This window comes from Microdochium trichocladiopsis (assembly GCF_020744255.1).
Source record: "Microdochium trichocladiopsis strain MPI-CAGE-CH-0230 chromosome Unknown B0I36scaffold_4, whole genome shotgun sequence".
NCBI classification, from domain to species: domain Eukaryota; kingdom Fungi; phylum Ascomycota; class Sordariomycetes; order Xylariales; family Microdochiaceae; genus Microdochium; species Microdochium trichocladiopsis.
In genome coordinates this window covers 3,348,772-3,375,523 of record NW_025763547.1, presented here as the reverse complement: position 1 = coordinate 3,375,523, position 26,752 = coordinate 3,348,772, and the positions used below count along the sequence as shown (strand labels likewise).

Below are 26,752 nucleotides of genomic sequence, written 5' to 3'. Positions count from 1 at the left end.
GGTCTCCGCCCAGGCCACTGGTGGGAGTGCCCAACGACGAAATTGATACATCCGACAACGACGAAGTCACTATTCTAGTCGGGGAGAAAAATACCAGGTTTTTCTTCAAAAAGGAAACACTTTGCGCATGCTCATCATTCTTCGAATCCGCATTCAAAGGGGGTTTAGAGAGGCAACGGAACAAGAAGTGCGACTGCCGGACCATAACGACAAGGCTTTTGATATTATCGCGAGATGGCTGTCTGATAGGGATATGTCTAGGTTCGAGGATTTAGAGTGTAGTCTGCTCTACGCAATCTTCGTACTCGTTGACTATCTTGCGATATCATCTCTTGAAGAACCACTCCTTGATGTCCTACGCTCAAAGCGTCACGAGTCCCGAAAAGTTCCAGTTTCGTACGTACAATTCGTCTACGACAATACGCACTTTGGTTCACCTCTACGACGCTTATGGGTCAATTAGGTTGTGGACCTTCAGCGGCCTGAGATATTTGAGAGCGAGGAATGGAAATTTCCCATGGAATTCCTGCGTGAAATGGCCGCAGCCCAGATGCGTGACCGAGGACGCATTATCAAGGAGCTGAAAGACGCCAGTCAGACGATTGGCATGAGGAGTCTGGCGGCTTTGGAGCCTGCCGAGTGGGTGAAGTCCTTCGAAGAGCCATCTCGATGGTTGCATGGACTATGAGTTCCCTCTCTTGGAATTACTCGAGGCTGGGTCGTTCCATCTCGTCACCCGCGACTGCCCGTTGTTACCTGGAATTAATGAACGGGAACAGTTCATATGTACGGTTCATGCAATCCATGCATATGCTAGTGAGTTGGTAGAGCCCACAAGGTCCACGCATATGGTGAAGCACTGCCAGCGTCTCGAGCGCCACGGTCCCTTCCCCGTCTCATTCACTTCATCAGGTAAGTGCCCACAGCCGCAATACCCGCATCGTATCCATGGTCTCTCTCCACCTTCTCCATCAAGCTCCCAAATTCCTCCAACACTGTCCCGTCAACTCCCTCGTCGGCCGCGGCAGCCAGTATGTTCTGCACGCCCACCGCCATCATGCCAACCGGATTCCCATCATTCTCCACCCAGTCTTCGGCGTCCCACGCACGCGCAATGCCCGTCATATACGGAACTAGTGCAGCGATCATGGGCACAATCTTCTCCTGAACGACAGGCACCAGCTTGGCATTGGGGTTCCCTCGCTTCAGGAGTGCCATGCCCAGGAAGCCGCCGGCGAACATACCGTACATGGGCGCGAGGGAGGCAAGGTCGTACCGAGAGGCCGCACCGACATCGGCACCGAGGTAGTCAGGCTTGCCGATGGGTGAGACAAGCTCGACGAGGCGGGATGTGGCGCCGTCAGGGGTTTCAGTGCTCCCCTGGCCACCACTGAGGAAGAGGAATGCATGAGGGCCGCCAACCATCTGCGGCGTAACCATGATGGCCCCGTCGAGGTAGACGATGGTGCCGAGGGACGTGAAGTACGTTTCCATCTCGCGAGCCTCCTTCGGGGTGCCGTTGGTCAGGTTGATGACGGACTTGCCCTTCAGGACAGCCCCGGGCTCGCCAATCGACGAGAAGATCTTGGTGATGGTGGCGTAGTCGAGAAGACAGAGAACGATCACGTCGCTCCTTGACAGCGCCTGGGCGAGGTCCGGCTCAAAGGTTGCACCGGCGTCGATGGCGGCCTGGACTTGAGGACGAGACTTGGTGCGGTTCCAGATAGTCACGGGATGCGACGCCTTGCGAAGGGCTTGGATCGCCGCCGTGCCCATGTTGCCGACGCCTAAGAACGTCACGTTTCCGTTGAAGGACGCCATGGATAATTAGAGGTTAGGATAAGGATTATCGGTGAAGGTGATTGTAAGGGCGACACCGCAATGAAGCCCAGGAGCTGGTTGTTGCCTCCTTTCCCGACTCTCGACCTCGATGTAAGTATCTATTTATCTTTGGACTTGCACGGCCTCATCCGAACTTGTTGATCCGATCTTACATGGTGATTGACATGCCAAGTCCAAAAGGCGTCGCCATGACAGCCTCGCAGTAGTTGTTCTGGTCGGCGAAAGAGTCACAGCTGGAGACAAAGCGTAACTGTTGAGCAGGCCCGGGGGTGAGGGATAGCCAGGAGCCAATGCCGAGACAGTTCATTATTTGATTGACTCCACATGTTACCACACCTGATCTGGCCTTAGTTGACCCAGCTAACCAATAGGGTGCCTCGAGAATTTGTAAGCCGTCAAGTGTCAGCCCGCGATGGGCTCCGGACGGTAAGTTCGCCCGAGTCCCCTTGGCGGATATTTGTAAGCGCATGAGGTGCTTTTTCACCCGAGGTACATATAATTATTCATCTCTCTGCCGTGGGACTACATTAGGATTAATCGCATAATTATGTATCTAGCCAGACGTCAGCCTTCGTGTGGCGTCGAGGTGTAAAGTTTCAAGTGGTTCAAATGTTCACCTGTCCTTCTCACTAATCCTCCGCCTTGCGATGTTTCTTTGCAACCCCCGACCGTCTTGAAAACTGCCTCTGTGGACAGGCGAGGGGGCTCTCACGATGTGGCATGCCGAGCACCACGCGCCCCTACATAGGAGAGAGGCTTGGAGCTCCAAAGAGATACGTCTCTTACCTAGCGGGAGATTCACAACCCTTCTTTATTCCACTCATTATCAGATGACCTCCAGCTTGAGCACTCTCACCGAATGTGGGTTCCACTTTTCGTGGTGGATCACTCACTGGCTGACAACGACCAGGTCAGCTGGGGATACCGACACAAAATTGTACAGTCTGGCACTCATTCATGCATGCGCGCAGGACTGTGGCTGCAAGACTCGCGTGTCTCATCGCGATACCGCGGACTCGGGCGCATGCACCACCATGCCTGTGCATCGATGATGTGTGGCTGATGATGGCAGCCAAGCCTTCAGAGCTCGACCACAGGGCTCTTCTCCCTTTCTCCTCCCCCGGACCACCACCATCCACAACACAGCATCCCTGCCCCTGCAGCCCCCGACAGCACACCCGAGATCAGCACAGGTTTTCCCTGTTTTCCCACCAGCCCCAATGACGTAGCCTGCACAAAGGCAGCCACCGCGAAGCCACACCTTTGACCTCATACCACAGCCTCAAGGCAGCCGACACACATCAAGTGGACATGAAGTGGTGCTGGGTGATTGGTGGATTGGGTTTGAGAGGAGGACTTTAGACTGGGCAGGCAACTCGTGCCGGGCGACACTCGAAACCGGGCATAGCCGAAGAGAGGTTAGGGTCCCCAGATGGGTGGATTACGCATGTTGAGAAATGGACCCTGGACGACCCGCGAGGTATGATGATGTGTGAGCGTGACAGTGAAGACATGTGCATGCGATGATGCTATATAATGCGACAAGGTAAAGATCACATCTGACATCCTCTTGTCGCTTCTCGTTTCGAAATATTTTCTCTTCACAACCAAACAAAAACACAGACATAACCACAAACAAACAACCAACATGTCTCAAGTAGCAGCACAGCAACCCCCCAAGCACCCCGCCGAGGGCGGCGACAAGCAGACGTACATGGCCTGGGCCAAGCAGAAGTACGGCGAGCAGTACGAGATCTGGATGCCGTGGATCGAGGACACGTTCCTCAAGTATTTCACCAAGGACAACAAGGCGAGCTACGCCACCAAGGGTGAGTCCCCCTTCTTTCTCTGTCATCTTCCTCCACTCACGAACCGGTGGGTGCTTGAGCAACCACGAGCTCAGGGCCACACAGCCCGTTGTGGGCCATCACTATCACACGCAGAGGCACACATGTTCAACCAACGAGCACTTGGCTAACCGGGCCCGACTTCCGAACCTACAGAACAGCTCAACAAGACCAAGATCACCGGCGTGAAGCAGATAGACAACCTGCAAGACGGCGTCCACAACCTTGCCGCCGGCACCGTCGGGCAGGGCGGCATCCTCCAGCCCGTCGGCGACCTTGCCTCCAAGGAGGGCGCCAACCGGTTCGAGCGCGGCGGCAAGGACGACAAGGGGAGCTATATCCCCGGCGTCGGCGGTCGCGACGCACAAAAGAAGGACGGTGGCAACGGTGGGCTACTCGGCACGGGCGTGAGCATGCCTAGTGTCCCCAGCGTTCCTGGCTTCGGTGGCAAGAAGTAAAGGAATACTTTTCGGGCGAGCATAACATTTCGGTGCGGAAGACACGAGTGCAGCCGGAAGTTGATTGGGACTGGATGGAAGGTGTGGATGAGGGGCTGGACGGCGACGATAATACCCTAGGATGTTCTTTTTCCCCCTCCCAGACACGTTTTCATAGATGCGACGATAATGATTAATGCGCCAACTTTTGTTCAACTTGCAATAAGTCTTCACAATAATGTGTCTGCCATTAAGGACGGAGTTCGTGAGGACATGCTCGATCGAGTTGTGAGTCGTCATTTGCCGTCCCAGACTGTGGGCAGATATCCCCAGTTCGCATTAAACCGACCCGAGTAGCGTCAGCCAGCCCTGAAGATGAGCAAACTCCTCTTCCCCATCAAAAGTTCCATCTAGTGATTCAGAGGCCCCTGAATTTCTCAACTTACGCCCACAGACGCAAATAAATGAAAGCGGCCACTCAGAAAACATCTACGTGCCAGGTTTTCCCACTCCTCCTCGAGCTCCTCCTCACCAGGACTTTCCACTCTATATCCCTGCTGGGCATTGCGTCAGGTCCAAGTCCCCGGCCCACACTGAACGAACCCCTGTCGTGCAACAGCGTGGATGATCTTCGATCGATCTGGTCCCACTGTGGTTCTGCTGAGCAGGGGTCTCAAGACCTCTGGTGACCGAGTGCAAAGGAACGGGAAATCAAGTCTTGGATCACTTTCCAGTCAACGCCAAATAGATTCGATGGGGGTTTTTGTTTCTTCTTCAAAAACGCAACGCGGCAAGTAGCAGTGTTGATTCGGTATGAGATCTGCGGTAAATTGCAAAAGTACAAGATAGTTCTTCGCTCTATGCCTGCAGTGAGACAGTCTAGAAGCTGTGTACTTGGGAAAGCGCAAGCTCGCATGGACAAAAAGATCGAAAAGCATGCGCAAGAAAACCACTATGTACGTCGGCAGTCGCATATATCCTGTCACGTATGTCCTTCGCAATAAACATCAAAAGAAGGGCTGCAAAGGGAAGAAGACTCGTCGAGACATCGAAACAGTCGGCTAGCCACGGGATTCGATGGCCGCTTTGATTGCTGTGCATCCACGTCCGTTAGTGCGGGTCCTATTGATTGGGGGAATAAAGTAAGAAGCTTACCGTCACAAGACACCTTGGCATCGCCAAACAGCATCTTGGTGCCGGGCATGTAAAACATTGGGTTTGGTACATCGGCTGCTTCTTGTCAGTCATCACATTCCCCCACAAACCACAGCACACAGGCCATGTGTCCACTCCGGATGGAAGAAATACTCACCATATCCACTCGCCATGCCCCTCTTCATAACAATAACCTGCTTCGACTTCCACGCGTGCAGCACGGGCATGCCCGCGATCGGACTGCCCGGCTCCATGGCGATCGGGTTGACCGTGTCGTTGGCGCCAATGACGAGGGTGAGGTCCGTGTCCGGGAAATCGTCGTTGATCTCGTCCATCTCGAGGACAATGTCGTACGGCACGCTGGCCTCGGCGAGGAGTACGTTGCACTGGCCCGGCATGCGGCCCGCGACCGGGTGGATCGCGAAGCGCACGGTGATGCCCTTGCTGCGGAGCATGGTGACGATCTCGCTGAGCGCGTACTGCGCCTTGGCGACCGCCATGCCGTAGCCCACCACGATGATGACGCTCTCGGCGTTGGTCAGGGCCTCGGCCGTCTCGTCCACCGAGGTCTGCGTGATGGAGCCTTCTACTTTGTATTCGGTCTCTTTCGGTGCAGATATTCCGCCGAACAACACGTTGGTGAGAGACCGGTTCATCGCCACGCACATGATGTACGACAGGATAGAGCCGGAGACGCCGATTAGCGCGCCGACGGAGGTGAGCAGCGGGTTCTGCAGCATGAAACCCTCTGCGACGAGGGCGAAGCCGCTGTACGCGTTGAGCACCGTGATGACCACGGGCATGTCTGCGCCACCAATGGCCGCGGTGGTCGTGAAGCCCTTGGCAAAGGACAGGATCGTGTTTGCGCCGAGCGCCGCGGCGGCGATCATCGGCGAACCAGGCGCCATGGTGACGAAGGCCCCCATGGTTGCGATATTAGTGGCCAGCATGCCAGAGTTGACGATGTTCTGAGCGGGGATCTTGACTGGTCGGGAGGACATCTTGCCAGCAAGTTTCATGAACGCTACGATGGAGCCTGTGAAGGTGATGCCACCGATGAGCACCCCCATATAAGCGGTGACGAGGTGAAGGGTTGTGACGTGTGAGAGATCGCCCATGACACTCCCGATGCTGGTCAGCACGGCGGCGAGACCGACGACCGAGTGAAGGGCTGCGACCGTCTGTGGGAGGTCAGTTGGGGTGATGCGCTTGCCGATGAGGAAGCCCAGGGCACCACCCATCACTGCCAGCGTGCCGAACTGGGTGAGGACTTCAGGGCTGAAGCCAACCGCCAGCAACGAAGCGAGCACTCCCGAGCCGACGCCCAGCATGCCAAGGAGATTTCCCATGCGCGCAGTAGACTGCGACGCCAGGCTGGAGATCGAGCTGATGCAGAGAACCGAGCTGACCATGTAGCCGGCCTGGATCAGGCCCGTTGCGCCAGTCGCCGCCGCCGCGATATACCCGCCGCCAAACAAAGCGGCTGGAATGGCGTACAGCCAGGGGTACTCCGGCGGATCGGTTGGTCCTGTTTTTCTGTCAGTGCACTGCTACCACGTGTTTGTGACAATAAGAGTACTCACTCTTGAACATGTCAAGCATGCGCTTGGTGATGACGAAACCTCCTGAGATGTTGACAAAGGCAAGAAGGACTGAGGCAGCTCCAAGGCACTGTGGCAGAGTCTCAGGGATGTAGCCGCCGCCCATGACGAACAGTCCACCAACGCCAACCATTCCTGGGAGCTGTTAGCCAACCCCTTAACTTTCAAGGATCAGAGGTTACAAACCAGAAATAGCATTGGTGACACTCATGAGGGGAGAGTGCAAGGCCGGGGTGACACCCCAAACAACACGATATCCGATCAGCGAGGTCAACGCGAAAGTGAACATATTGCCCATGAACAGAGGTCCTGTGAACGTGCCCAGCGCCAGGGCACCACCCATGCCGGCTGTGACGGTAGCCACCTCACGAGACTTGGCTTGGAATGGGGTCAGGGCAACAACGGTCTCCTCGACTTTAGGCGCCGGCTTAGCGGCAGCGACAGGTGAAGGGTTTGATGGGACTACGGGTGGAAGGATCTTGCCCTCGTGAGTCACGATCGCGCCGCGCACGACCTCGTCATTGAGGTCAATACCGAATGTCTTTTCCTTGGGTTCCATTGACAGCAGGAGCTTGACGATGTTGTTCGAGTACAGAGTCGAGGACTGCGTCGGGAGTCGAGAGGGGAGATCAGTGTAACCTGCAATATGTTAGTCGACCTCGTCAAGAACCAGAATGTCGTTCAACCTCCACATACCGATAATTTTGACATCTTTGTATGTGATCATCTTTCCCGGCTCGGTCTTCTCGCAGTTACCACCGGCCTCGGCAGCCAGATCAACCACCACCGACCCAGGCTTCATGATTTCGAGCATCGACTTGGTGATGAGCTTTGGCGCAGGCTTGCCAGGAATCAGCGCCGTGGTGATGATAATGTCAACCTCGCGGGCCTGGTCGGTGAACAGCTTCATCTCCGCGGCGATGAACTCGGGTGACATCTCTTTGGCGTAGCCTCCGGCGCCAGATCCATCTTCCTGGAGCTCGACCTCGACAAACTCAGCACCCAGGGACTGGACCTGCTCACGGGCAGCGGAGCGAGTGTCGAATCCGCGCACGACGGCTCCCATCCGCCGGGCGGTGGCGATTGCGCTGAGGCCGGCCACGCCTGCACCGATGACGAGGACCTTGCAAGGAGGGATCTTGCCCGCGGCCGTGACCTGGCCGGTGAGGAAACGACCAAAGGTGTTGGACGCCTCGAGGACGGCCTTGTAGCCGGCAATGTTGGCCATGGAGCTGAGGGCGTCAAAGACCTGCGCACGGGAGATGCGCGGCACCTTGTCCATGGCGAAGGCGGTGACGTTGCGCGCGGCGAGGCGGTCCACGAGATCCTTGTTCTGCGCCGGCTGGAGGAACGAGATGATGGTGGCGCCGCTCTTCATGCGGTCGATTTCGGTCGGGTTGGGGCCCCGGACCTTGAGGAGGATGTCGGCCTGGCCCCAGACCTGGCCCGGGTCGATCAAGGTGGCACCCGCAGTCTCGTAGGCCTCGTCGAGGAAGCCGGCCTCGACGCCGGCGCCGCGCTCAACCACGACATTACCAAAGCCCTTTTTCTTGAGGAGCGTGACGTTCTGCGGCGTGATAGCTACGCGGCGCTCGTTGGCGTAGGTCTCACGGGGCACGCCGACAGTGAGGCCGGCACGGTCTTTGACGAGAGGCTCGTTGGCGTTGACGGTGGAGTAGCTGGTGGCCGGGATGATCCGCGGCTTTGAGGGAGCCGAGTTGCTGGGTCTGAAGGTGGACAGACGCGGCAAGAGCACGGGCTTGCGGGCCGGACCTGCAGTGGAGGAGGCAGACGACGAGGATGACGATGGAGAGCTATGCTGCCAGCGGCGGCAAACTGCAGCGGCGAGCTGGGGAGGAGACGGATGCCCCGTAGGACTGGCGGAAGTGGTGTAGTCTGCACAGACGCACAGGAGCAGCAGGCGCACACCTTATCTTAGTGACCAGCCCAGCTATGTACGCTTCGGCACACGGCAGAGAGCGTAGAGGAGACGGGCAACACACACCTGAGAAGCGTGATTGGGCGCGGTTGGAGAAGCAAGACCCCTGATGGTGGCCGCCCGCTGCGAGCGCGGGCGAGCGCAGGAGCAGCAGCGTCGGTGACGGCCTCATGACGGCGAGGCGACGCAGGCGGCAGATCAAACTAGAGTAGAAAAGCAGCGTCTAGGCTGCGAGGTCGCACATAGCAGGGAGGGTGAGGCTAGAAGCCCTGCTGGGTGGTCGTGAGAGGCACTGCCAGATGGTGAAGAGATCAGAGACAGAGCTGTCACAGACAAGCCAGGAAAGACAGCCAGGCTCACACAGCTATTGCAAGCCGAATTCACGGCGACAAACAGAGACAGTAAGACAGTAGAAGAACTTCCGACGACAGAGAGACTGGAAAGCTGGAGGAGAGGAGGGCAGCCGCGCAGCTCATCGCAAACGGCCTGGGGAGGAGCTCTACGCATATCGATAACACCCCCAGATTCCCAGCCAAGCATTGGCCTGCAGCAGCACCCCGCGCCGCGGCTCCCGGCATGCCTGCAATTCGCGGGCATTCGCTCCTCCCAGCTTGGGAGTATGGCTAACAGTGTCTGTTTACTGCCTGTTGATAGCTTCGATGGTTAAAGCCCAATCATGGGTCTTGGACCTGCTCCAGAAGACTTCGGGCAGGAGTCGGTTCCCGTCTTGGAATCGCAATAGCTGATGCCGCGCGGGAGACACTCTTTCAACATTGCTAGACGCGTGGCACTCGCGCTACGAGGCACGCCCTGCATGGAATCACCATAGTCTCTTCCTTCCACCGATTTACCCAGGTCACGGAGTGATAAAAGCCCAACCGCTGCCGTCGAGCCCTCCACCTGACGAAAGCACCCATGAATCCCAGCATCATGAACACACCCTTTTGGCCAATCACTCCCGTCGGGAACCCCGCATCCACTGCTGATGGAGGTGTCATCCACGGACGCGCCCTGTCGCACCATCCGGGTCCCCTCCTCTCCTGTCCTCGAGTCGTGCATGCTCCTCTTCGCGCGTTCGCGCTTATGCTGCTGTCTGTACTTCGTGCTTAGGGTGTGTGGTTGCAGCTGCCCTCCAAGAGAGCAAGGTCAGACAGAAAAGACGTGGGGTAGGCTACACCCTGCTTGCCGATCGCCCACTTTCCCCCCAAACACCCCTTGTGGAGTGCGGGGAAGTGGGCACGCAGGCATCCCTGCGTGTACTGTAGCGCCTCGAGGCCTGCTTTTGCGGGCACCAATCGCTGGTCAGATCCGGGCTTGGTTGTGTCAGAAGGGGGTCCTCACTGGAGGCAGGCCAGGTAGACAGGGCACGGAGCGCTCCGTCTGCACTCTGCCAGCCAGGTTGCACACCCTGAACTGGGGACACCCGCCCTCTCGTTCTGGGCCAAAGTTGGGCATTTACATTCGACAACTGCAAATTACAACCAAAACGATCTCTGTCTGCAAAGAGACGAAACGAACCAACTAGGTCCGGCCGGCACAGCCCGTCGTCCCATGGCTACCCAAGAAAAAAAACCCATGGCACATGCATCGACCCATGGCTACCTATCGACAGACACCATGGCTGGCTCATGGGCCGCCCACGATGAAAAGTCCTTTAGCGTAGGGACCAAAAAAGAAATGTCGTATTAAAAATATCATTGAGGAGTCTTTTTTCGTCAAGCTCTTATAAATTATTGCGAAAAAAAGCTCTTCAACTCATGTTCTCTTCAACCCGAGGGTACCCATTGGGGGCTTCGCCGTGGGTGGGGCTTTGATATCGCGTGGCTGGATGCGTGGGTTTTTGGTCGGTCTTTGGTTCCGAGCAGCCATCACGCGAAAAAAAAAATTAAAAAAAAATTTGGGGTATCGTCGTTCATCTTTTTGACTTTTTTCTGTACCTGGTCGTGGCTAGGTGTCGAGACATTGCTTGCATGTAGTAAATGTAGCCTGCCGCGTGGGTTATCGACACCGAGAGCAAAAGACCAGGCCGGTGTCACGAGGACGAGCGCCTTGAACGTCACAGCTGTGCAATGATCACTGCTTGAATTCTCTAGCTACTCTCACTAATGTACAAGTCATGCCTCAGAGGGTAGCAGCGCATTATCCTTCGTGCAAGTAATCTCCCGTATTAACTGGGGTCCAGCCGGGGAAGGGAGGAGGGGGGGTGGAGGAGCTTGCTCTGGGATGCAGGATATGGCAATGAAGACGCTGACGGGCAGCAACAATGATTACATACACACAAAAAGTTTGGGGGTCCAGTGCATCAGTAGACAGCCACACACCAATCACGCGCCATACTTCGAAAAGTGTACTCTGACAGGCACGGGCGATCTAATTGTCTTGTCTACTTGCATCTCTACACTTCAGCTCTTCCACCTCTATGCACGTTCGAGGTTGAACAAATCTGGTATCAAGCGTCCATCCCTTCTATCCAAGCCTTAAAAAAAACACTCAAGCATCAAACACCAGCTCCTCCCCGACCTCGACCTCGACGCTCTTCACCAGCTCGGCCGCGCTCCTGCCCAGGGAGAACTTGTACCCGCCCTTCGGCACAACCCACTTGCCCTTGGTCTCGTCAAAGAACCCCAGATCCCGCACTGCCGCCTTCAAGCTGACGGCCTTCTTCTCGCCAGGCTGCAGCCGGACCTTTTGGAACGCGACGAGCTGCTTGACGGGACACTCGTGCGCGGCGGGGTCCTTCGGCCCTGCGTAGACCTGCACCAGCACGCCGCCCCCGACGGCGCCAGTGTTACTAACCTCGACCAAGATGTCGTACTCGGCACCAAATGGTGACGATGATGTAGGTGCCGGAGACACGCGCAGCTCGCCAAAGTCAAACGTGGTGTACGACAGCCCGAACCCGAACGGGAAGTTGAGCACCTCGGCGGCGGCGGCACCACCACCCGCGAGGCGGTCGTAGTGGCGATACCCGACAAACACGCCCTCCTTGTAGGTGACCTGCAGCTGGCCGTGCGCGTCATACTCGCCGGGGAAATTGCCGTGCGCCGGCGCGTCCTCGATGCACCGTGGGAAACTGATGGGCAGGTTGCCCTCCGGGGTGGTCTTGCCGGTGAGCACGTCGGCGATCGAGTTGCCGCACTCCTGCCCGCCGAACCACGCCTGGACCAGGCCTGAGATGTCGTCGAGCCAGGGCATCGCGACGGCCACGCCAGTAGAGTTGACCACGACGACGTTCTTGTTGACCTTGGACACGGCGGCGATCAGCGCGTCCTGGGACCCTTGCCTGGGCAGGTTGAAGGAAGCCTGGTCCTGGCCCTCGGTCTCCCACTTCGGGTCGTGGCCCGTGAAGATGAGCGCGTAGTCGGCGTTCTTGGCGTTTTCGACGGCCTCCGAGGTGAGATCCTTGTCGTGCTCGCCCGCGAGCTGGAAGCCCAGGCGGATGCCGGGCCGGTCGTTGAGCAGCTCGAGGCCCTTGATTCCGGTGGGCGGGTCGCTCTTGATGACGATGCGGTACTTCTCGCCGGCCGTGAAGTCGTAGGTGAATTCCTCCTCGCTCAGGGCGCCGAAGATGAAGCCCATCGCGTCCTTGCAGGGTCCGCCCTGGTCGAAGACGAGCTTGTCGTTGATGTACACGTGGGCAGAGCCGAGACCGGTGCAGCCCATATAGTGCGCGCCCGACTCTGCTGGGATGAAGTCGGCGATAAGGTTGATGGCCTTGCCGAAGCCTTCGTCAGTGCCAAGTGGCAAGTTCGACTCATTAAAGCCGTGAGAAGTGCTCGCGACCTCGTCTGTCTTCAGGTCGTGCCACTCAATCGTCCAGCCCGGCTTGCCGTCGAGACCCGTGACCGTGCCAACTTCGGTGTTGTCCTTGTTGATTGGAGACAGGAGGCGCTGGGTGTGGAAGGCAGACGAGAACGAGAGCTCAGCCGAGTCGCCCAGCGCAGATTGCAGCGCATCCCACGGTGAGATCTTGTAGTGTGCATTGACACTGGCGCTGCCGCCGCCGTGGGCGAGGGGAGTTTTGGCCAGGCCCAGGACGGCAATCTTCTTGCCCTTGACCTTTTCCTTGGACAATGGCAGAACCTGGTTGGCGTTCTTGAGCAGGACAGCGCCGTGGGCAGCCGTCTCGCGGATCAGGGCGCGGACCTCGGGCTTGTCGATGGCCTGCTCCTTGGGAGTCTCTGGATCCTCAAATACCTTGAGTATGTCCAGGAACTTGAGCACGCGGCGGACGCGCTCGTCCACGGCAGCCTTGGTAGTCTTGCCGGCCTGGATGGCGGCAATGACATCTGCAGGCTTCCGCCGCAGCGTGGGACCCGGCATTTCGAGATCGAGGCCCGAGTTGATGGCGTCGGCCGTGCTGTTGGTGCCGCCCCAGTCGGACATGACGAGCCCGTCCCAGGCCCAGTCCCCGCGCAGGACCTGCTTGAGGAGAAAGTCGTTCGAGTCGCAGTGGGTGCCGTTGACGCAGTTGTAGGCGGTCATGACCGCCCAGGGCTTGGCCTCCTTGACGGCAATCTCGAATGGGCGCAGGTAGATCTCGCGGAGGGCCCGCTCGCTGACAGTCTCGTTGACGGTAAAACGGTCCGTCTCCTGCTCGTTGACGGCAAAGTGCTTGATGGTGGCGGCGACGCCCTTTGACTGAACGCCCTGGATGATCTGGGACGACAGCTTGCCAGCGAGGAAGGGATCCTCACTGAAGCTCTCGAAGTTGCGGCCACCAAGAGGGTGGCGGTGGATGCAGACAGTCGGTGCGAGCAGGCAGCGCGCACCTTTCGAGTGTGTCTCGTCGGCCAGAGCCTCGCCGACCTTGAAGGCGGCAGCCGTGTCGAAGGTGGCCGCGACACAGCTGGCAGCCGGAAAGCACGCGGCGGGAGTGCCGCCAGTAAAGTCGGCACCACGAGCGCCATTGGGGCCATCAGACGTCTGGGGAATAAATGTAAGCAAGTGCTGTTGTTGCCGCCATCGACTGGCAGGCTCAATGGTTTGTTGTGGCGTACTTTTACACTGGGCACCTTCCCCGGTACCTGGACAGTCTCCCAGAAATTGGCACCAGCAAGGAGGGAGATCTGGGGCAGCACACGTATTAGCTTTTTATATGCTTTGCCTGGTCAATTGCTCTGGTGACCAGCTGATGGAATGTACCTTCTCCTCAAGAGTGAGAGACTGCAGAACAGCCTCGATATCAGTGTTGCCCATCTTGACAGACCAGAAAAAGCAGTACAACCAGGATGGATTGCCACAAGACACTGAAATCAAGAGTTAAGAGGGCAGAGCACCAGGGAAAGACAAGAGGAAGGACAAAAGGCAGGAACAGTCCTTATGTACTATCGTAGACATATATATCCGACAGCCAGGTGCGATTGTTGCCCAGCCGCTTGGCCTGGGCACACGTACGTAGTCGATCCCCATGCGGGCTGCTTTGGCCCGGGAGGTCCCCGCCCTTGCTGCCGCCATCGTCTCATCGACGACGAGCTCTCAAGAGAGAACACAATGGCTCGTCCCTCAACGCACACCGGGGACCGCGGGAGCGACTGACCCGATACCCGACTCGAAAGACGGGAGGGGTGCCGGCCACGGCTCCGTCGCGACGTCCGGGTGTGGGGGATCCAAACACGTCCCTCTGAGCATCCGACCTTCTGCCGTGGGACCCACCCATCCCCACGCCGCCAGGCGGTGCTGCCGAAGTTCTCGCGGGACATTGGTGGCCGGCAACGTCTATCTTGCTCTGCCATGCGGAGTAGCTTGTCATCTGTCTCTTTCATCATTGCTTGCCAGCCGCTTGCACGCATGTCCATGGCTTGTCCTGCAGGTTCGCCCTCGGCCTTTGACACTGTGGAGCCTGCTGTGTGCATCGACAGCCAGGCACATGCACGCTCTGTTCTTCGATACGCGCAACTCATTCCCATGACCGCAACACGCCGAACCATCGAATGCCTTGAACGGACACATATATTTTGACTACATATCTGTGATAGATACACTCCACTGGACACAGCTCCGTCAAGGAGTTTGTCGTGTGGATTACCGCAGCTACTCTACCCAAACGCCCGCCGTTCGACGTCCGCCAAAACCAGCAAAGATAACTTTTGTGTCTCCTTTGTACTCCCAGTCATACTCCTACATGTGGCGCGGTCGTTGAAAACGTCCGGGGGCCCGAGGGCGCGGGGATTTCGAGGGCTTCAGAGCGGCTCACGAGCTTAGCCCATGATCATGCCCTTCATGCCAGCGAGGTCACCCTCCTTGGCAGCAATCTCGAAGTAACCATAGATGATGCTGAGTAACACACAAGTTAGCGGGGAAGACACCACATCACAGATTAAGATGGAAAACTCACGTGACAGCAAGAAGGGTACCAGTGCCAGAGCCGAGAGCGCCCATGAGGTCACTGGCAACGGAAAGAGCACCAATGCAAGCACCACCAAAGGCGGCGGCGGTGGGGATGATGCGCTTCAGCTCGCGGTACATGCTCTGGTCGCGGTGGCCAGCCATGACGAGGCCCTGGTCCTTGAGCTGCTTGGCGACATCGCGGGGGCTGGAGCCAGAGACCTCAATCCAGGTTTTGGAGAAGACGGCGCAGGCAGTGAGCATGTAGGCAATGTAGATGACGGTGTGGACCGGGTCGAGCAGAGCATCCTTCATGTTAAGAGGAGGAGACATGTAGTAGACGAGACCGGAGACGGGCGACAGCTGGGCAGAGCCCTCCTTGGCCTCCCAGACACCGAACATGGAGACGAGGAGGTTCTCGGAGAAGCGCGAGTAGAGCATCTGGCTGATGAGGAAGATGTTGGACGAGAGAGCAGACTGCAACATGATGGGCATGTTGGAGGTGTAGAAGAGGCGGACGGGGTACGAGCCACGAGCACCACGCTGGCGGGACGACTTGACGGGGATCTCGACGCGGAAGCCCTGGAGGTAGATGACGGCGGCGAAGATGGCGAGGGTGGCGAGCAGGTTCATGATGTTGGGGAGGTTCTGTCTGTAGAAAGCCTCCTGGAGAGCACGCTGCTTGTTGGGCCAGGTCATGAGCAGGTGGAAGAGGGCAATGACGGCACCCTCGAACTCGGGGCCACGGCCAGTGTTGATCGAGGTGGGCGAGAAAGCCTTCCACATGATGGACTCGCAGATGTTGGTGGCGATGAAGAGCGAGATACCACTGCCAAGACCGTAGCCCTTCTGGAGAAGCTCGTCGAGGAGGATGACAATCATGCCAGCAACGACGAGCTGCAGGATGAGGAGAAAGACGATACCAGCACCGAGGTCAGAGGGAGGGCCGTAGAGGCCGGAGAAGACGTAGACGGTGGCAGTGCCGCAGGAGAGGATGAAGGCCAGGAGCTTCTGAGCAGTCTGGTAGAGCTCACGGTCGGACTTGAGGTCGAGGTTGACGTCGATCATGTGGGTGCCAGCGAGGAGCTGGAAGACCATGCCGGACGAGACGATGGGGGTGATACCAAGCTCCATCAGCGTGCCACGGTTACTGGCCATCATCATGCGCAGCCAGTAGAGCGGGTCGGAGGTGTCGGATGAGACAATGCCGTAGAGCGGCATCTGGCTCATGACCAGGAAGATGAGGAGCGTCAGGGACGTCCACATGAGCTTCTGGTTGAAAGGGACCTTGGACTCGGGAGCCTGCACCTCGGGCAGGAAGGCCACGAAGGGCTTGACGAGGTCGAGAAACCGGACTGGGCAAGAAGAGACGTGTCAGCCAGCGTGTCCCAGTGCCGAATGAATGCCCAATTGGAGATGATTTGGCACGGTAGGCCAAATTCATGTCGCCGAGATGGGATTCGGTCTCATTTTGATGCGCATTGTATCGCGTTGCGAGCGTGACTGCTGTTCAATGGCTGGTGCAGGCTGGAGGGGGCCCGCGAAAGGGGTGCGCAACGCAACACGGATGGAGGACTTACGGCTGCTCATTGTGACGATGATTTGAATTGACCAGAAAGAAGAGAAAGGAGGAGAAGACGGGACAAATGGGGAGAGCGACGAGGGAGCCCAGGAGCGGACTGTGTGTTGGCGTCGCGCAGGCTGTCCGTCTGGTGATGTACAGAGGAGAGAGTCGAAGAGGCAAAGAAGCAGGAGGAGGAGGCGTCAAGTGCACACAGCAGCAACGGGACTGAGTGGTTGCCGCAGCGTGGCCGCAGCTGATCTGGCTTCAAAAATTGTGGGTTGCGACAATGTGTCCAGAACTGGGGGGACCCAGCCAGAGCTCCAGGCCAGTGTGCTTGGAGCTTGCACGGCGCCTATTGGCTGCACAACACAGCTGCTTCGGGGGCTGGCTGAGGGTGGCTGTTGTGGGGTGCCGGCGTCTGCACGTGATCTGGGAGGTACCCTGAACCCTGAAGCTGACTGGAACACGTTGGACACGGGCAGGAGCTGCGATAAAGGGAAGATGGCAGGTGGTACTCAATCACCACCAATTTCTTGACAAAGCCCATCATCTTTTATCTTTGTCAGGTGTGGCCATTCGCCAGGACACCTGGTCACTCCGCCGCGGAGGACACTTCACCCTACTGCATGGATGTTGTGATTCATTGACAGGTGTTGTTGTTGCTCTTTGGGTTCCAAGCTCGACGCCACACTTCTGGAATGATCCCTGGTCTAGGGGTACTTATCGTGGCCCACTAATGGCTCTCTCTGCCCGCAAGCTCGGAGCTCCCCAGGAACACCTGTCCCTGGCTGACGTAATCCACGCAGCGCGCCAGGGCTTCCTTCCTCTGCGCGACGTTGTCTAAACTGGATCAATGGTGTTAACTCACCTCTTCTTCACATGAATGATTGACCGTCTCCTACCTCTATGTTGGTGACGGCGGCAATGTCAGGTAGAATCAACAATGGTGAGCCTGCGAATGCCAATTGCCAAGTGGTGCCGCCTGGCACAGGTGGATTCGTTCTGCCCTGATTGACAATCCAGTCTTCAATTCAACCTTTCTTTACATTGAGCTTGTGATACCCCGGTCCTCTCATATCGCGCGTGCCTGTCTGGTGCTGCTCTACAAGCAGATATTGGATGCGACATCGGCCGCACATGCTCAGATCGCTGCTCAGGTCAAGGCAAGTGCCCCGACATGCTGCAAGTATGCCTCGCATCCCACCATCGCTGCCTCTGGTGGCCGTCATGGGCACCACTGGCACTGGCAAGTCTGATGTAGGTCTCTCCCGTCCTCGAGCAAGACTTGGCGGTCCCAGGCCAAGCTTTCGGCCGGGCTTTCATTTGCTGAATGGTGCTCAACGCAGCTCGCGGTAGACCTCGCAGTGAGGTTCAATGGTGAGGTCATCAATGCAGACGCCATGCAGATGTACAAAGGCCTCCCCATCATTACAAACCAGATATCCGAGGCAGAGCAGCGAGGCATTCCCCATCATATGCTCGCGGCCATCGACCATGGTGAACCGACGTGGACAGTGACCTATTTTGCAAGAGAAGCACGGCGGATCATCCAGGAGATTCGCAGCAGGGGGAAACTTCCCATCGTCGTTGGTGGGACGCACTACTACATCAATTCGCTTCTGTTCGATGATACCATTGTGGCCGCCGCGGAGAAAGAGGATGAGGACGTGCAGCTTCGCCCTCAGGAGGAGACGATAGCCCAGTTCCCAATTCTTGACGAGCCAACAGACGTCATGTTCAAAAAGCTGCAAGAAGTCGACCCCGCCATGGCTGAGCGGTGGCACCCAGACGACCGCAGAAAAATCAAACGCTCACTGGAAATCTTCCTGACCACTGGCAAGCGCGCCTCGGAGATCTATGCGCAGCAGCAGGCGGATCGCATGGCAGCGGGAGACACACCAGCAACCTGGGAAGCCCTCATGTTCTGGGTCTATTCAAAGCCCGAGGTCCTGAACGAGCGGTTGAATACGCGAATCGACAAGATGGAGCAGCGTGGCCTTATGGGCGAAGTTCGGCAGCTTGCCGCCTTTCTCAACGAGCGCAGCGCTTGTGGCGAAGAAGTCGATCAGACTAGGGGAATATGGCAGTCGATCGGCTTCAAGCAAATGGAGCCTCTGCTGCAGGCCGAGAAGCGCGGTTCCAGTCAAATGCAGCTCGACCGCGCAAGAGCAGAGGGTCTAGAGCTTATGAGGATCGCGACACGGCAGTACGCGAAAAGCCAGATCAAGTGGCTCCGCAACAAGACTGGCCCCGAACTCAGGGAGAAGGACGCACTTCCATATCTCTTCGTTCTGGACAGCTCGGATGTCGACAAATTCTCGACTGACGTGCTGCAACCTGCCGCAGACGTCTTACAGTGCTTCCTTGCTGGCGAGGCGCTACCACAGCCACAAAGTCTCTCCAGTACGGCGCGGGACGTACTGGCACCCTTCATGGAAAGCGAGAAACCTGCCAAGGCCGAGATCAAGACTTTCCGCTGTGATGATTGCCACCTCACGCTTGTTACAGAGGCCCAATGGAACGATCACATCACGGGCAGGAAACATCAACGTGTGGTCAAGAACAAGAAAAGGAAAGCACTTGTGCCAGTGCCTGACACATCTAAAAGTGATAGCGACGAAGTCAAGAGCGAAGATGCCGCGAATGACACGAAATGAGCTGCACGTCTCTGTCTCCAACTTTAACCTTGGCAAGTTTGTGGCCAAGGAAAAGCTCCGCGCAAGACTGCCACGCGCAAACTTGAACAAGCACACTTCATTGCAGACGAGCTTCCAGATGCATGGCAGTGTCTGGTCTCATGATGCAGAGCAGTACATCGACACACACCCTTTCGGAGAATACCCCACTCCCATCCTGTTGCCGTCAGGTATCGACTTTCGTCGTTGTCGGTGCAACATCGGCATACCAGATCGTGGTAGTGTGCGAGGTCTCTCAAGCATCATCTGGAGTCCAGGCTCGAGTCACGCCCCTTGTTCTGACGCCACAATCGGAAGGATGAGTAGATGACTGCAATGTTCGATGTGAGAACAGCCAGGAAGGTCTCTCGGACAGCCCAGTCACCTGAGGCATGAGCGCCAGTGTCGGGTCGCCGTGGTCGGCACAAAAAGTCAATCACCGAAGCAAGATATTACTAGGGGACGAGTTTTCAGGTCCGGAAATGAGGACTCACCACAAGCAAGATCGTGTTGCGGGCAATGGCGCAGATGATGACCATGAAGCCAGCAGAGAATATGGCTGTCAACCCGAGTTTCTGCGCGAGCGACAAACCTTGTGATCGCCACAGCATGGGCAGCGGTACCACTAGGAGGAAGCTGTCGGTGGTTATGTCCAGCAACAAGCAGACAAGAAGAAAAGGACGACTGATGGCGGCTTGGCATTGATCTAGGTGTAGAGCGTGTTAGTGCCCGTCATACGCATGGCTTCAATTTGGCAATCCCATGCACCAAGGTTGAAAGGGCGGCTGGGCTGGGAACAGACGTACTTCCAGGATCAGGGTAGATCTGCCAATACTTGTGAATCGGCGTGCATGCGCAGAAGAGCGTGAGCTGAACGGCGAGCCATGATGCGGTCACGAAAACGATTGCAAGCAGAATGCGGAGTTTGTAGCCTTTGATACCACTCTAAAGACGCTCTGTCAACTGCAATGAACTTCACGAGATGTCAGTAATCTCCCGCTCACCATCAATCGCCAATAAAAGCAGCAGACGGCACTCTTCAGCGTCCATAGCAGCGCGACGAAAGTGGTCTGCACCGCAATCTGGGTCTTGGCGCCTCCGGTTCTGTGAAAAGGTCAGAAAGATCCAAACATCCCGAAGCGAAGTCTAGTAGTTTCACCCACCTGAGGATGAACTCGTCGCTGCCTTCAGTGATAGCTTCTCTCTGCTCCGTCGTCAAGCCGTCGTTTGCTTTGCCCTTCCACACCGCGTCGATGCTCCAAGCGAGATATGTCTCGACAATATAGAGAATCTGACAACTCTAGTTAGCCAGACCTGCCCGGTATGCCGTTTGACCGCGTCGCCTTACCGCTGCCGCGACCATCAAGTAGTCATCTGCGCACAGTCTTGCTGTGCCCGCGGTCCGGACGCGCAGCACGATACGCAGCGCGATCACGGCAAGGCCGAGGGTGAGCATCACGTATGCTTCAGTTGTGGCGGCCTCCATGGTTGATGGAAAATGTGCGCTGGCGAAGGGTTTCCTTTCACGGTTGGTGCTGAATGCCGAACTCGTTGTACATAAGCAGCGACTGGTGGTTTGATTTGTGCTCGATTAGCTTCGCCCTGAAAAGCGGTATGGAGTTGCATGGTAGTTGTTTGGTGTTTGCGAACAACCAGATGTTTGCTGAGCGCGTCGATCTTATCGTGAGTCAATGCTCCTTGCGAATGAGTAGTGCTAAAGAGGAACTGCCGAATCGGTAGGATTGCTTTATCTCCCTGTGACGGTGAGTTTGTCAAGTCAAATCATGGGCGGTGGCAACTTGCAATTGCTTCCTGAATACAGATCAAAATTTGCACGCACGAATTGTCACCATCGTCGCCTGGCAAACATCGTCATTCTTGACTCACGGCCTAGCTCCGTTCGCTTAAGCTGCACGTGTCCCCGAGCTCACTCTCACAATGACGCTCAACAGGCTCCCACTCGTCCACTGTGACCAGGACCAATTCACCCGGATAGCCATTTCCTAGGTTATCTCTCAGAGCGGGCTCACCACCCAATACATTGGCAGACGACACAGTCAACGGTACGGTGCCGTGTATGCGGAGTACAGACTTTGTTGTCCCGCGATTGGTGACCTGCCACATCAGTCTCTCTCTCTCAATTGGTTGTATGTACGTTTTGAACAATGCAAAACTTACCCCAAGTAAGAAGATGCGGGGCCCCCCGTCTTACACACCAACTCTACCCGAGCCGTCTCCAAAATCTCCAACTCGGCAGACTGAATTGAGCTCGAGCCGTGCAGCAACGTCGTACGACTTCACGTCAGACCCCTCTTGCTTGGCCTACTTGGCGAAGGCCCAGACATACGAGCTTTTGACCTCATTCAAAGAGCCACGCCAATGCGGCAGAAAATGGGCACTCGCAGTTTTTTTGTAGCAGGATATCGCCGGAGTAGAAGAAAAGGCTCTCACAGAAATCAAGAGAGGCCATCACCAGAGGGAAGTAATGCTGTGCCACAAGCACTGATCACGAAGCAATGCCTACTACATCTCACCTCCGACTCATCCAGCATGGCAGGCAGACAGGCAGGCAGCCTCTCCGCCAACACGCTCTGGGGCACCACGGACAGAAGGATTGTCGCGAAAGCATCGAACCCACACCGGGGAAACCAAGGTCAGCTCTAAAAAAGGGTCGTCACCGCCTGCTCCCGCGCCTTGCTCTGCGAGTTGGCACCTTGTCCCGTCTCCACCCCCGCATTCTTGGAGATGCAGACCCCTGGCCTGATCGGTATTCCGGCTGCTGGTGGCGCGTTTGAAGACCCAATAGGTCAGAAAGTGTGGAGAGTTGGCTGACGAGGACGGGCTGTGCAGTGTTAATCCCCTGGATATCACCACTTTGCCGTATTCCCGGTATCAAAACCCCAAGCTTCCGGATTATCTCCCTTTCTAGACGACGATATCGCGACGTCGTTTCTTATTGAGCGGACGGACCGGGAAAGATTTCAGCGATGTAGGGTTAAGTTTATTTCCTGCTGACCTTTGCTAATGGAGTGGGAATCGAGGACAGACTTCAGGTCACTCCGGGCATAACCATTCTCTGGCGATGGACATCTTCACTGTGAGTAATGGCACGGTCTTACACTCAATAAACTCTCGGCACTATGCACGTCTGGTCACGGGCTCGATGCTCACCATACACGAGTGGTTAGACTTGAAGCGACACGCCAAAATCCTTTCTTCAGAATGCTGCGGCACGGGTGGGGGGCAAACATTGGCAACGCCTTCTGGAACCGTTGATTGGAGCCTTGAATGCGCGATATCGAAGAAGATGGTGTTTCCCCGCAACATTTGAGTGTTGGCTGCAGAGACCCGGCAGGCGAGAGTTCAGGACGAGCGAATCTCACGAGTCGGCTGCCTTCCCGTGACGCGTAGACAAGGAGATATATCGGAGTTTGATCGAAACTGTAGTTTCTCAGAAGCGGGGAAGCTGGTACGTGGTTACTAACCGGGAAGCATCTCAGAGGTGCCGTTCTTACGATGTGAAGGTGAGATCACGCTGTTGTTGCGAGTTATAAAAGGGCTGACATGTCTACTCGTACTACTCCCTCTTGAGAGAGTGCTCTTTCTTCCGGCTTCCATCTTCTGCCAAAGGAGTCCTAGAATAAAACTCGCCCATCATGTCTCCCCTCCCTGAGGAATTCGATATCATCGTGTGTGGTGGCGGCAGTTGCGGGTGCGTGGTTGCAGGCCGTCTTGCCAACCTGGACCACAATCTCAAGGTGCTGCTCATCGAGGCCGGGGAGAGCAACCTCAACAACGTAAGATTGCTCGACACGTACAGATCCCCACACATGCAGAGTCGTTGCTAACTCTATCACCGAAGCCATGGGTCTTCCGCCCTGGAATCTACCCCCGTAACATGAAGGTGAGTCTGCCACCCTCCACTACTACCAGCAACAACTGTCCGTACTTGCAAGACCCCAAGAGTTGACCATCGCTCTCAAAACATGAAGCTTGACTCGAGAACCGCATCGTTCTACGAGTCCCGCCCTTCCAAGTGGCTCGCTGGCAGAAAGGCTGTCGTGCCCTGCGCACACATTCTCGGGGGCGGCTCGTCCATCAACTTCCTCATGTACACCCGTGCATCTGCCTCGGACTATGACGACTTCCAGGCCAAAGGGTGGTCTACCAAGGAGCTCCTTCCGTTGATGAGGAAGCACGAGACCTATCAGAGGGCTTGTGGGAACAAGTGAGTTCCATTCTATGGTCAGATGGGCAAGCGGGACACGCTGCCAAAGAACATGGAGCTGACTTGTGCTGCTAGGGACATTCATGGATTCGAGGGGCCGATCAAGGTCTCTTTTGGGAATTAGTGAGTTGCAGCACATCGGATCACCTCAACATCCACGTCACATGGTTTGGCTGATAAACCCTGTACAGCACTTACCCCATCAAGGACGACTTTCTTCGTGCTGCAGAGTCTCAGGACATTCCTGTTGTCGACGACCTCCAGGACCTCAAGACCGGCCACGGAGCCGAGCACTGGCTGAAGTGGATCAACCGCGATGTGAGATTGGTTATTGACACGCGGGAAACAAGTCAGTTACTAACAAAGCCTTTGTGTAGACTGGACGCCGGTCCGATAGTGCTCACGCCTATGTCCACTCGACTCGTGCTGTCCACAGCAACCTCTATCTCGCATGCAACACGTAAGTCCATTTCGAAACTTGAATAAGTGTGCTTCCTACTAATGACCAAAACAGCAAGGTCGACAAGGTCATCATTGAGAACGGCGTGGCCGTCGCTGTGCAGACTGTGCCCACGAAACCACTGCATCCGAACCAGCTCAAGACCCGCACGTTTAGAGCTCGCAAGCAGATCATCGTGTCTGGCGGCACGCTGTCGTCTCCCTTGATCCTGCAGAGGTCCGGTGTTGGTAAGTCCCGACGATAGCCCAGCAAAAGTCATAATATTGCGCAAAGGACTAACAGCCTCCAAGGCGATCCTAAGAAGCTCCGCGCGGCTGGCGTCGAGTGCAAGGTCGACCTGCCTGGCGTAGGTCTCAACTTCCAGGACCACTACTTGACTTTTGCCACGTACCGTGCCAAGCCGGAGACGGAGAGCTTTGATGACTTTGTGCGAGGTGTGCCGGAGGTCCAGAAGAGTACGTTTTGATTTCCTTGTGCTCACTCATCCTTTCTGCCTTGTTCTTCGCGTGCTCACTGCCCTCATAAAAATAGAGGTCTTTGACCAGTGGGCTCTGAACGGCACCGGCCCGCTCGCGACCAACGGCATCGATGCCGGCGTCAAGATCCGCCCGACACAGGCCGAGCTCAAGAAGTTCGAGTCCTGGCCGACTCCGCACTTCACCGAGGGCTGGAAGTCGTACTTCCTCAACAAGCCCGACAAGCCCGTGATGCACTACAGCGTCATTGCGGGCTGGTTCGGCGACCACATGTTGATGTGAGCCCACCCATGACAACTGATTTGCATCGCAGATACAGAAACTGATCGTGCACATCGGAACAAGGCCACCCGGAAACTTCTTCACCATGTTCCACTTCCTCGAGTACCCCTTCTCGCGGGGCTCGACGCACATCAAGTCCGCCGACCCGTACGACACCCCCGACTTTGACACGGGCTTCATGAACGACGAGCGCGACATGGCGCCCATGGTGTGGGGATACATCAAGTCGCGCGAGACGGCGCGCCGGATGGACGCCTACGCGGGCGAGGTGCAGGCCATGCACCCCTTCTTCGACTACGACTCGCCCGCCCGCGCCAACGACATGGACCTCGAGACGACCAAGCGCTACGCCCTCGAGGGCAACCTGAGCGCGGGCCTGCAGCACGGCAGCTGGAGCCAGTCCAACCCGAAGCCGAGCAAGACGGCCGAGGCCAACATCCTCAACAGCAACCGCGCCGACGTCCGCGAGGACCTCGAGTACAGCAAGCGCGACATCGAGGCCATCGAGGAGTGGACGAAGCGCCACGTGGAAAGTACCTGGCACAGCTTGGGGGTGAGTCAACTGCAAATGAACAATCCCTTGAGGGCAGTTGTGCGTGTCGCATCAAGAGCTTTCACTGACAAAAAGGGCGGGGGTTGGCGAACATCTAGACGTGCTCTATGGCTCCGCGTGAGGGCAACAGCATCGTCAAGCACGGAGTCTTGGACGAGCGCCTCAACGTGCACGGCGTCAAGAATCTCAAGGTCGCGGACCTGTCCATCTGTCCTGACAATGTCGGCTGCAACACGTGAGTCGCTCACTGAAACCCTTTTGTGTTGTGTATGTAGTGGTGGAGCGGAGACTGACACAGATACCACACCAACTCTAGGTACTCAACTGCTCTACTTATCGGTGAGAAGTGCGCCGTTCTGACGGCCGAGGATCTGGGCTACTCGGGTGAGGCGCTCGAGATGAAGGTCCCGACGTACCACGCTCCCGCCGAGGTTGCTTTGAAGTACCGTCTGTAGGGAGAACAGTCTGGAAGGGACCAAGGAAACGTCTTCGTTGTCTCGCTGTGGGGGACTCTGGCGAAATTGACCACCGAGCTGTAAATGTGTTCCATTGTTCGTCGAAAATGAAAAGCTCGTAGTACGTTGATACTGAATGCTCCCCCGTCTCACCCAGCATTGTGGTGTCGTGGTTTGGACCTTTGGGTGGCAAGTGCTTTCCAAAGGTCGGCAGCAAAGGATGTTCTCCGGTTCTTACATGCATGTTTTCGTCTTGGTTGTCGTTTGAACGCGTGTTCCTCGTCGAGAGTGCCAATTGTCGACTACATTCTGACACCCCTCAGTCAACCTCATAGCGATCGTCTGGTTGATTGATCGGCGCAGGCACCGGTCTTTTTCCCATTTCCGTGTTGTGTTGTCTGCTGGGTATATCAATCGATATTAGGCCAAATTGGTCGTGGCGGTAAAGCCAAGCAAGCGTGCACTTTTGTCCAGAACTTGGGCCGTAGTGAATATCTACTAGGCTACTTTCCTCATGCATCAGGAGATTAGACCAACTTCTTTGAGCAAAGCAGGGCAGGGGACCACCCGGAGAAAGACCCGGAAGCTAAGAACACTGGCCTCTTCAGGAAGCAGGGCGTCAGTAACACTTGCTGCCTTGACTAAAGGCATGATGTTGACTGAGCCTCGAGGATAGTTTGGTTGGCGTGCTGCTAAGGTAGCGGACCAAGGATCCTCCTGAATTTCGGTTGTCCATTGTCCAATTGTGTCACGCAGAGTGACAAGAGCCACTCGTGGTCCGCCCACCGGGTGGCAAGTATCTAGTGCTTCGGACAGTCAAGATTTGGCTCCAGCAAAGTCTCGCATTGCATCTGTGAGAGGACGCAGATCATCGGGTCCTCTCGCTTCCAACCGGGAAAGAAAGAAATGAG

The 26,752-nt window shown here is 56.6% G+C and overlaps 9 protein-coding genes across 9 annotated transcripts; 4 read left to right on the top strand and 5 right to left on the bottom strand.

Moving 5' to 3' along the window:
* Window positions 1-518: 518 nt before the first annotated feature.
* Window positions 519-2,103, bottom strand: B0I36DRAFT_321836 (uncharacterized protein). Its single transcript, XM_046153767.1, has 2 exons — window positions 1,995-2,103; window positions 519-1,920 (listed from the first exon to the last, which is right to left on the bottom strand). The coding sequence occupies exon 2, from the start codon at window positions 1,819-1,821 to the stop codon at window positions 901-903; it is 921 nt and encodes a 306-aa protein (XP_046014483.1). The 5' UTR covers window positions 1,822-1,920; window positions 1,995-2,103; the 3' UTR covers window positions 519-900.
* A 295-nt stretch (window positions 2,104-2,398) lies between these two features.
* Window positions 2,399-3,222, top strand: B0I36DRAFT_111188 (uncharacterized protein). Its single transcript, XM_046147887.1, has 2 exons — window positions 2,399-2,703; window positions 2,753-3,222. Exons 1-2 carry the CDS (start codon window positions 2,556-2,558, stop codon window positions 3,064-3,066), a joined length of 462 nt encoding a protein of 153 aa, XP_046014482.1. The 5' UTR covers window positions 2,399-2,555; the 3' UTR covers window positions 3,067-3,222.
* A 268-nt stretch (window positions 3,223-3,490) lies between these two features.
* B0I36DRAFT_348682 (uncharacterized protein) lies at window positions 3,491-4,147 on the top strand (the record flags this gene model as incomplete). Its single annotated transcript, XM_046156712.1, has 2 exons — window positions 3,491-3,671; window positions 3,846-4,147. 2 exons carry the CDS (start codon window positions 3,491-3,493, stop codon window positions 4,145-4,147), a joined length of 483 nt encoding a protein of 160 aa, XP_046014481.1.
* A 1,040-nt stretch (window positions 4,148-5,187) lies between these two features.
* Window positions 5,188-8,993, bottom strand: B0I36DRAFT_362292 (NAD(P) transhydrogenase mitochondrial precursor; the record flags this gene model as incomplete). The annotated part of the gene is made up of 7 exons (XM_046158630.1): window positions 5,188-5,219; window positions 5,282-5,356; window positions 5,439-6,809; window positions 6,865-7,017; window positions 7,069-7,521; window positions 7,579-8,778; window positions 8,888-8,993. The coding sequence occupies 7 exons, from the start codon at window positions 8,991-8,993 to the stop codon at window positions 5,188-5,190; spliced, it is 3,390 nt and encodes a 1,129-aa protein (XP_046014480.1).
* A 2,318-nt stretch (window positions 8,994-11,311) lies between these two features.
* On the bottom strand, window positions 11,312-14,375 carry B0I36DRAFT_422033 (family 3 glycoside hydrolase; the record flags this gene model as incomplete). Its single annotated transcript, XM_046162196.1, is given in 4 exon segments — window positions 11,312-13,009; window positions 13,019-13,747; window positions 13,822-13,890; window positions 13,967-14,375. Coding segments are annotated over 4 exon segments (2,550 nt in total). The 5' UTR covers window positions 14,021-14,375.
* A 380-nt stretch (window positions 14,376-14,755) lies between these two features.
* B0I36DRAFT_321827 (protein transport protein SEC61 alpha subunit) lies at window positions 14,756-17,220 on the bottom strand. The gene is made up of 3 exons (XM_046153766.1): window positions 16,729-17,220; window positions 15,159-16,503; window positions 14,756-15,097 (listed from the first exon to the last, which is right to left on the bottom strand). Exons 1-3 carry the CDS (start codon window positions 16,736-16,738, stop codon window positions 15,022-15,024), a joined length of 1,431 nt encoding a protein of 476 aa, XP_046014478.1. The 5' UTR covers window positions 16,739-17,220; the 3' UTR covers window positions 14,756-15,021.
* A 680-nt stretch (window positions 17,221-17,900) lies between these two features.
* B0I36DRAFT_241222 (IPP transferase-domain-containing protein) lies at window positions 17,901-19,369 on the top strand (the record flags this gene model as incomplete). Its single annotated transcript, XM_046149828.1, has 2 exons — window positions 17,901-17,969; window positions 18,059-19,369. The coding sequence occupies 2 exons, from the start codon at window positions 17,901-17,903 to the stop codon at window positions 19,367-19,369; spliced, it is 1,380 nt and encodes a 459-aa protein (XP_046014477.1).
* A 488-nt stretch (window positions 19,370-19,857) lies between these two features.
* On the bottom strand, window positions 19,858-20,978 carry B0I36DRAFT_383466 (uncharacterized protein; the record flags this gene model as incomplete). Its single annotated transcript, XM_046160960.1, has 5 exons — window positions 20,736-20,978; window positions 20,551-20,678; window positions 20,392-20,491; window positions 20,194-20,332; window positions 19,858-20,093 (listed from the first exon to the last, which is right to left on the bottom strand). Exons 1-5 carry the CDS (start codon window positions 20,871-20,873, stop codon window positions 19,858-19,860), a joined length of 741 nt encoding a protein of 246 aa, XP_046014476.1. The 5' UTR covers window positions 20,874-20,978.
* Window positions 20,979-22,666: 1,688 nt separating this feature from the next.
* On the top strand, window positions 22,667-26,011 carry B0I36DRAFT_408298 (GMC oxidoreductase-domain-containing protein). Its single transcript, XM_046161862.1, has 12 exons — window positions 22,667-23,184; window positions 23,250-23,291; window positions 23,380-23,615; window positions 23,691-23,738; window positions 23,807-23,933; window positions 23,993-24,075; window positions 24,130-24,302; window positions 24,366-24,530; window positions 24,607-24,829; window positions 24,897-25,386; window positions 25,485-25,621; window positions 25,703-26,011. Exons 1-12 carry the CDS (start codon window positions 23,044-23,046, stop codon window positions 25,839-25,841), a joined length of 2,004 nt encoding a protein of 667 aa, XP_046014475.1. The 5' UTR covers window positions 22,667-23,043; the 3' UTR covers window positions 25,842-26,011.
* Window positions 26,012-26,752: the final 741 nt, after the last annotated feature.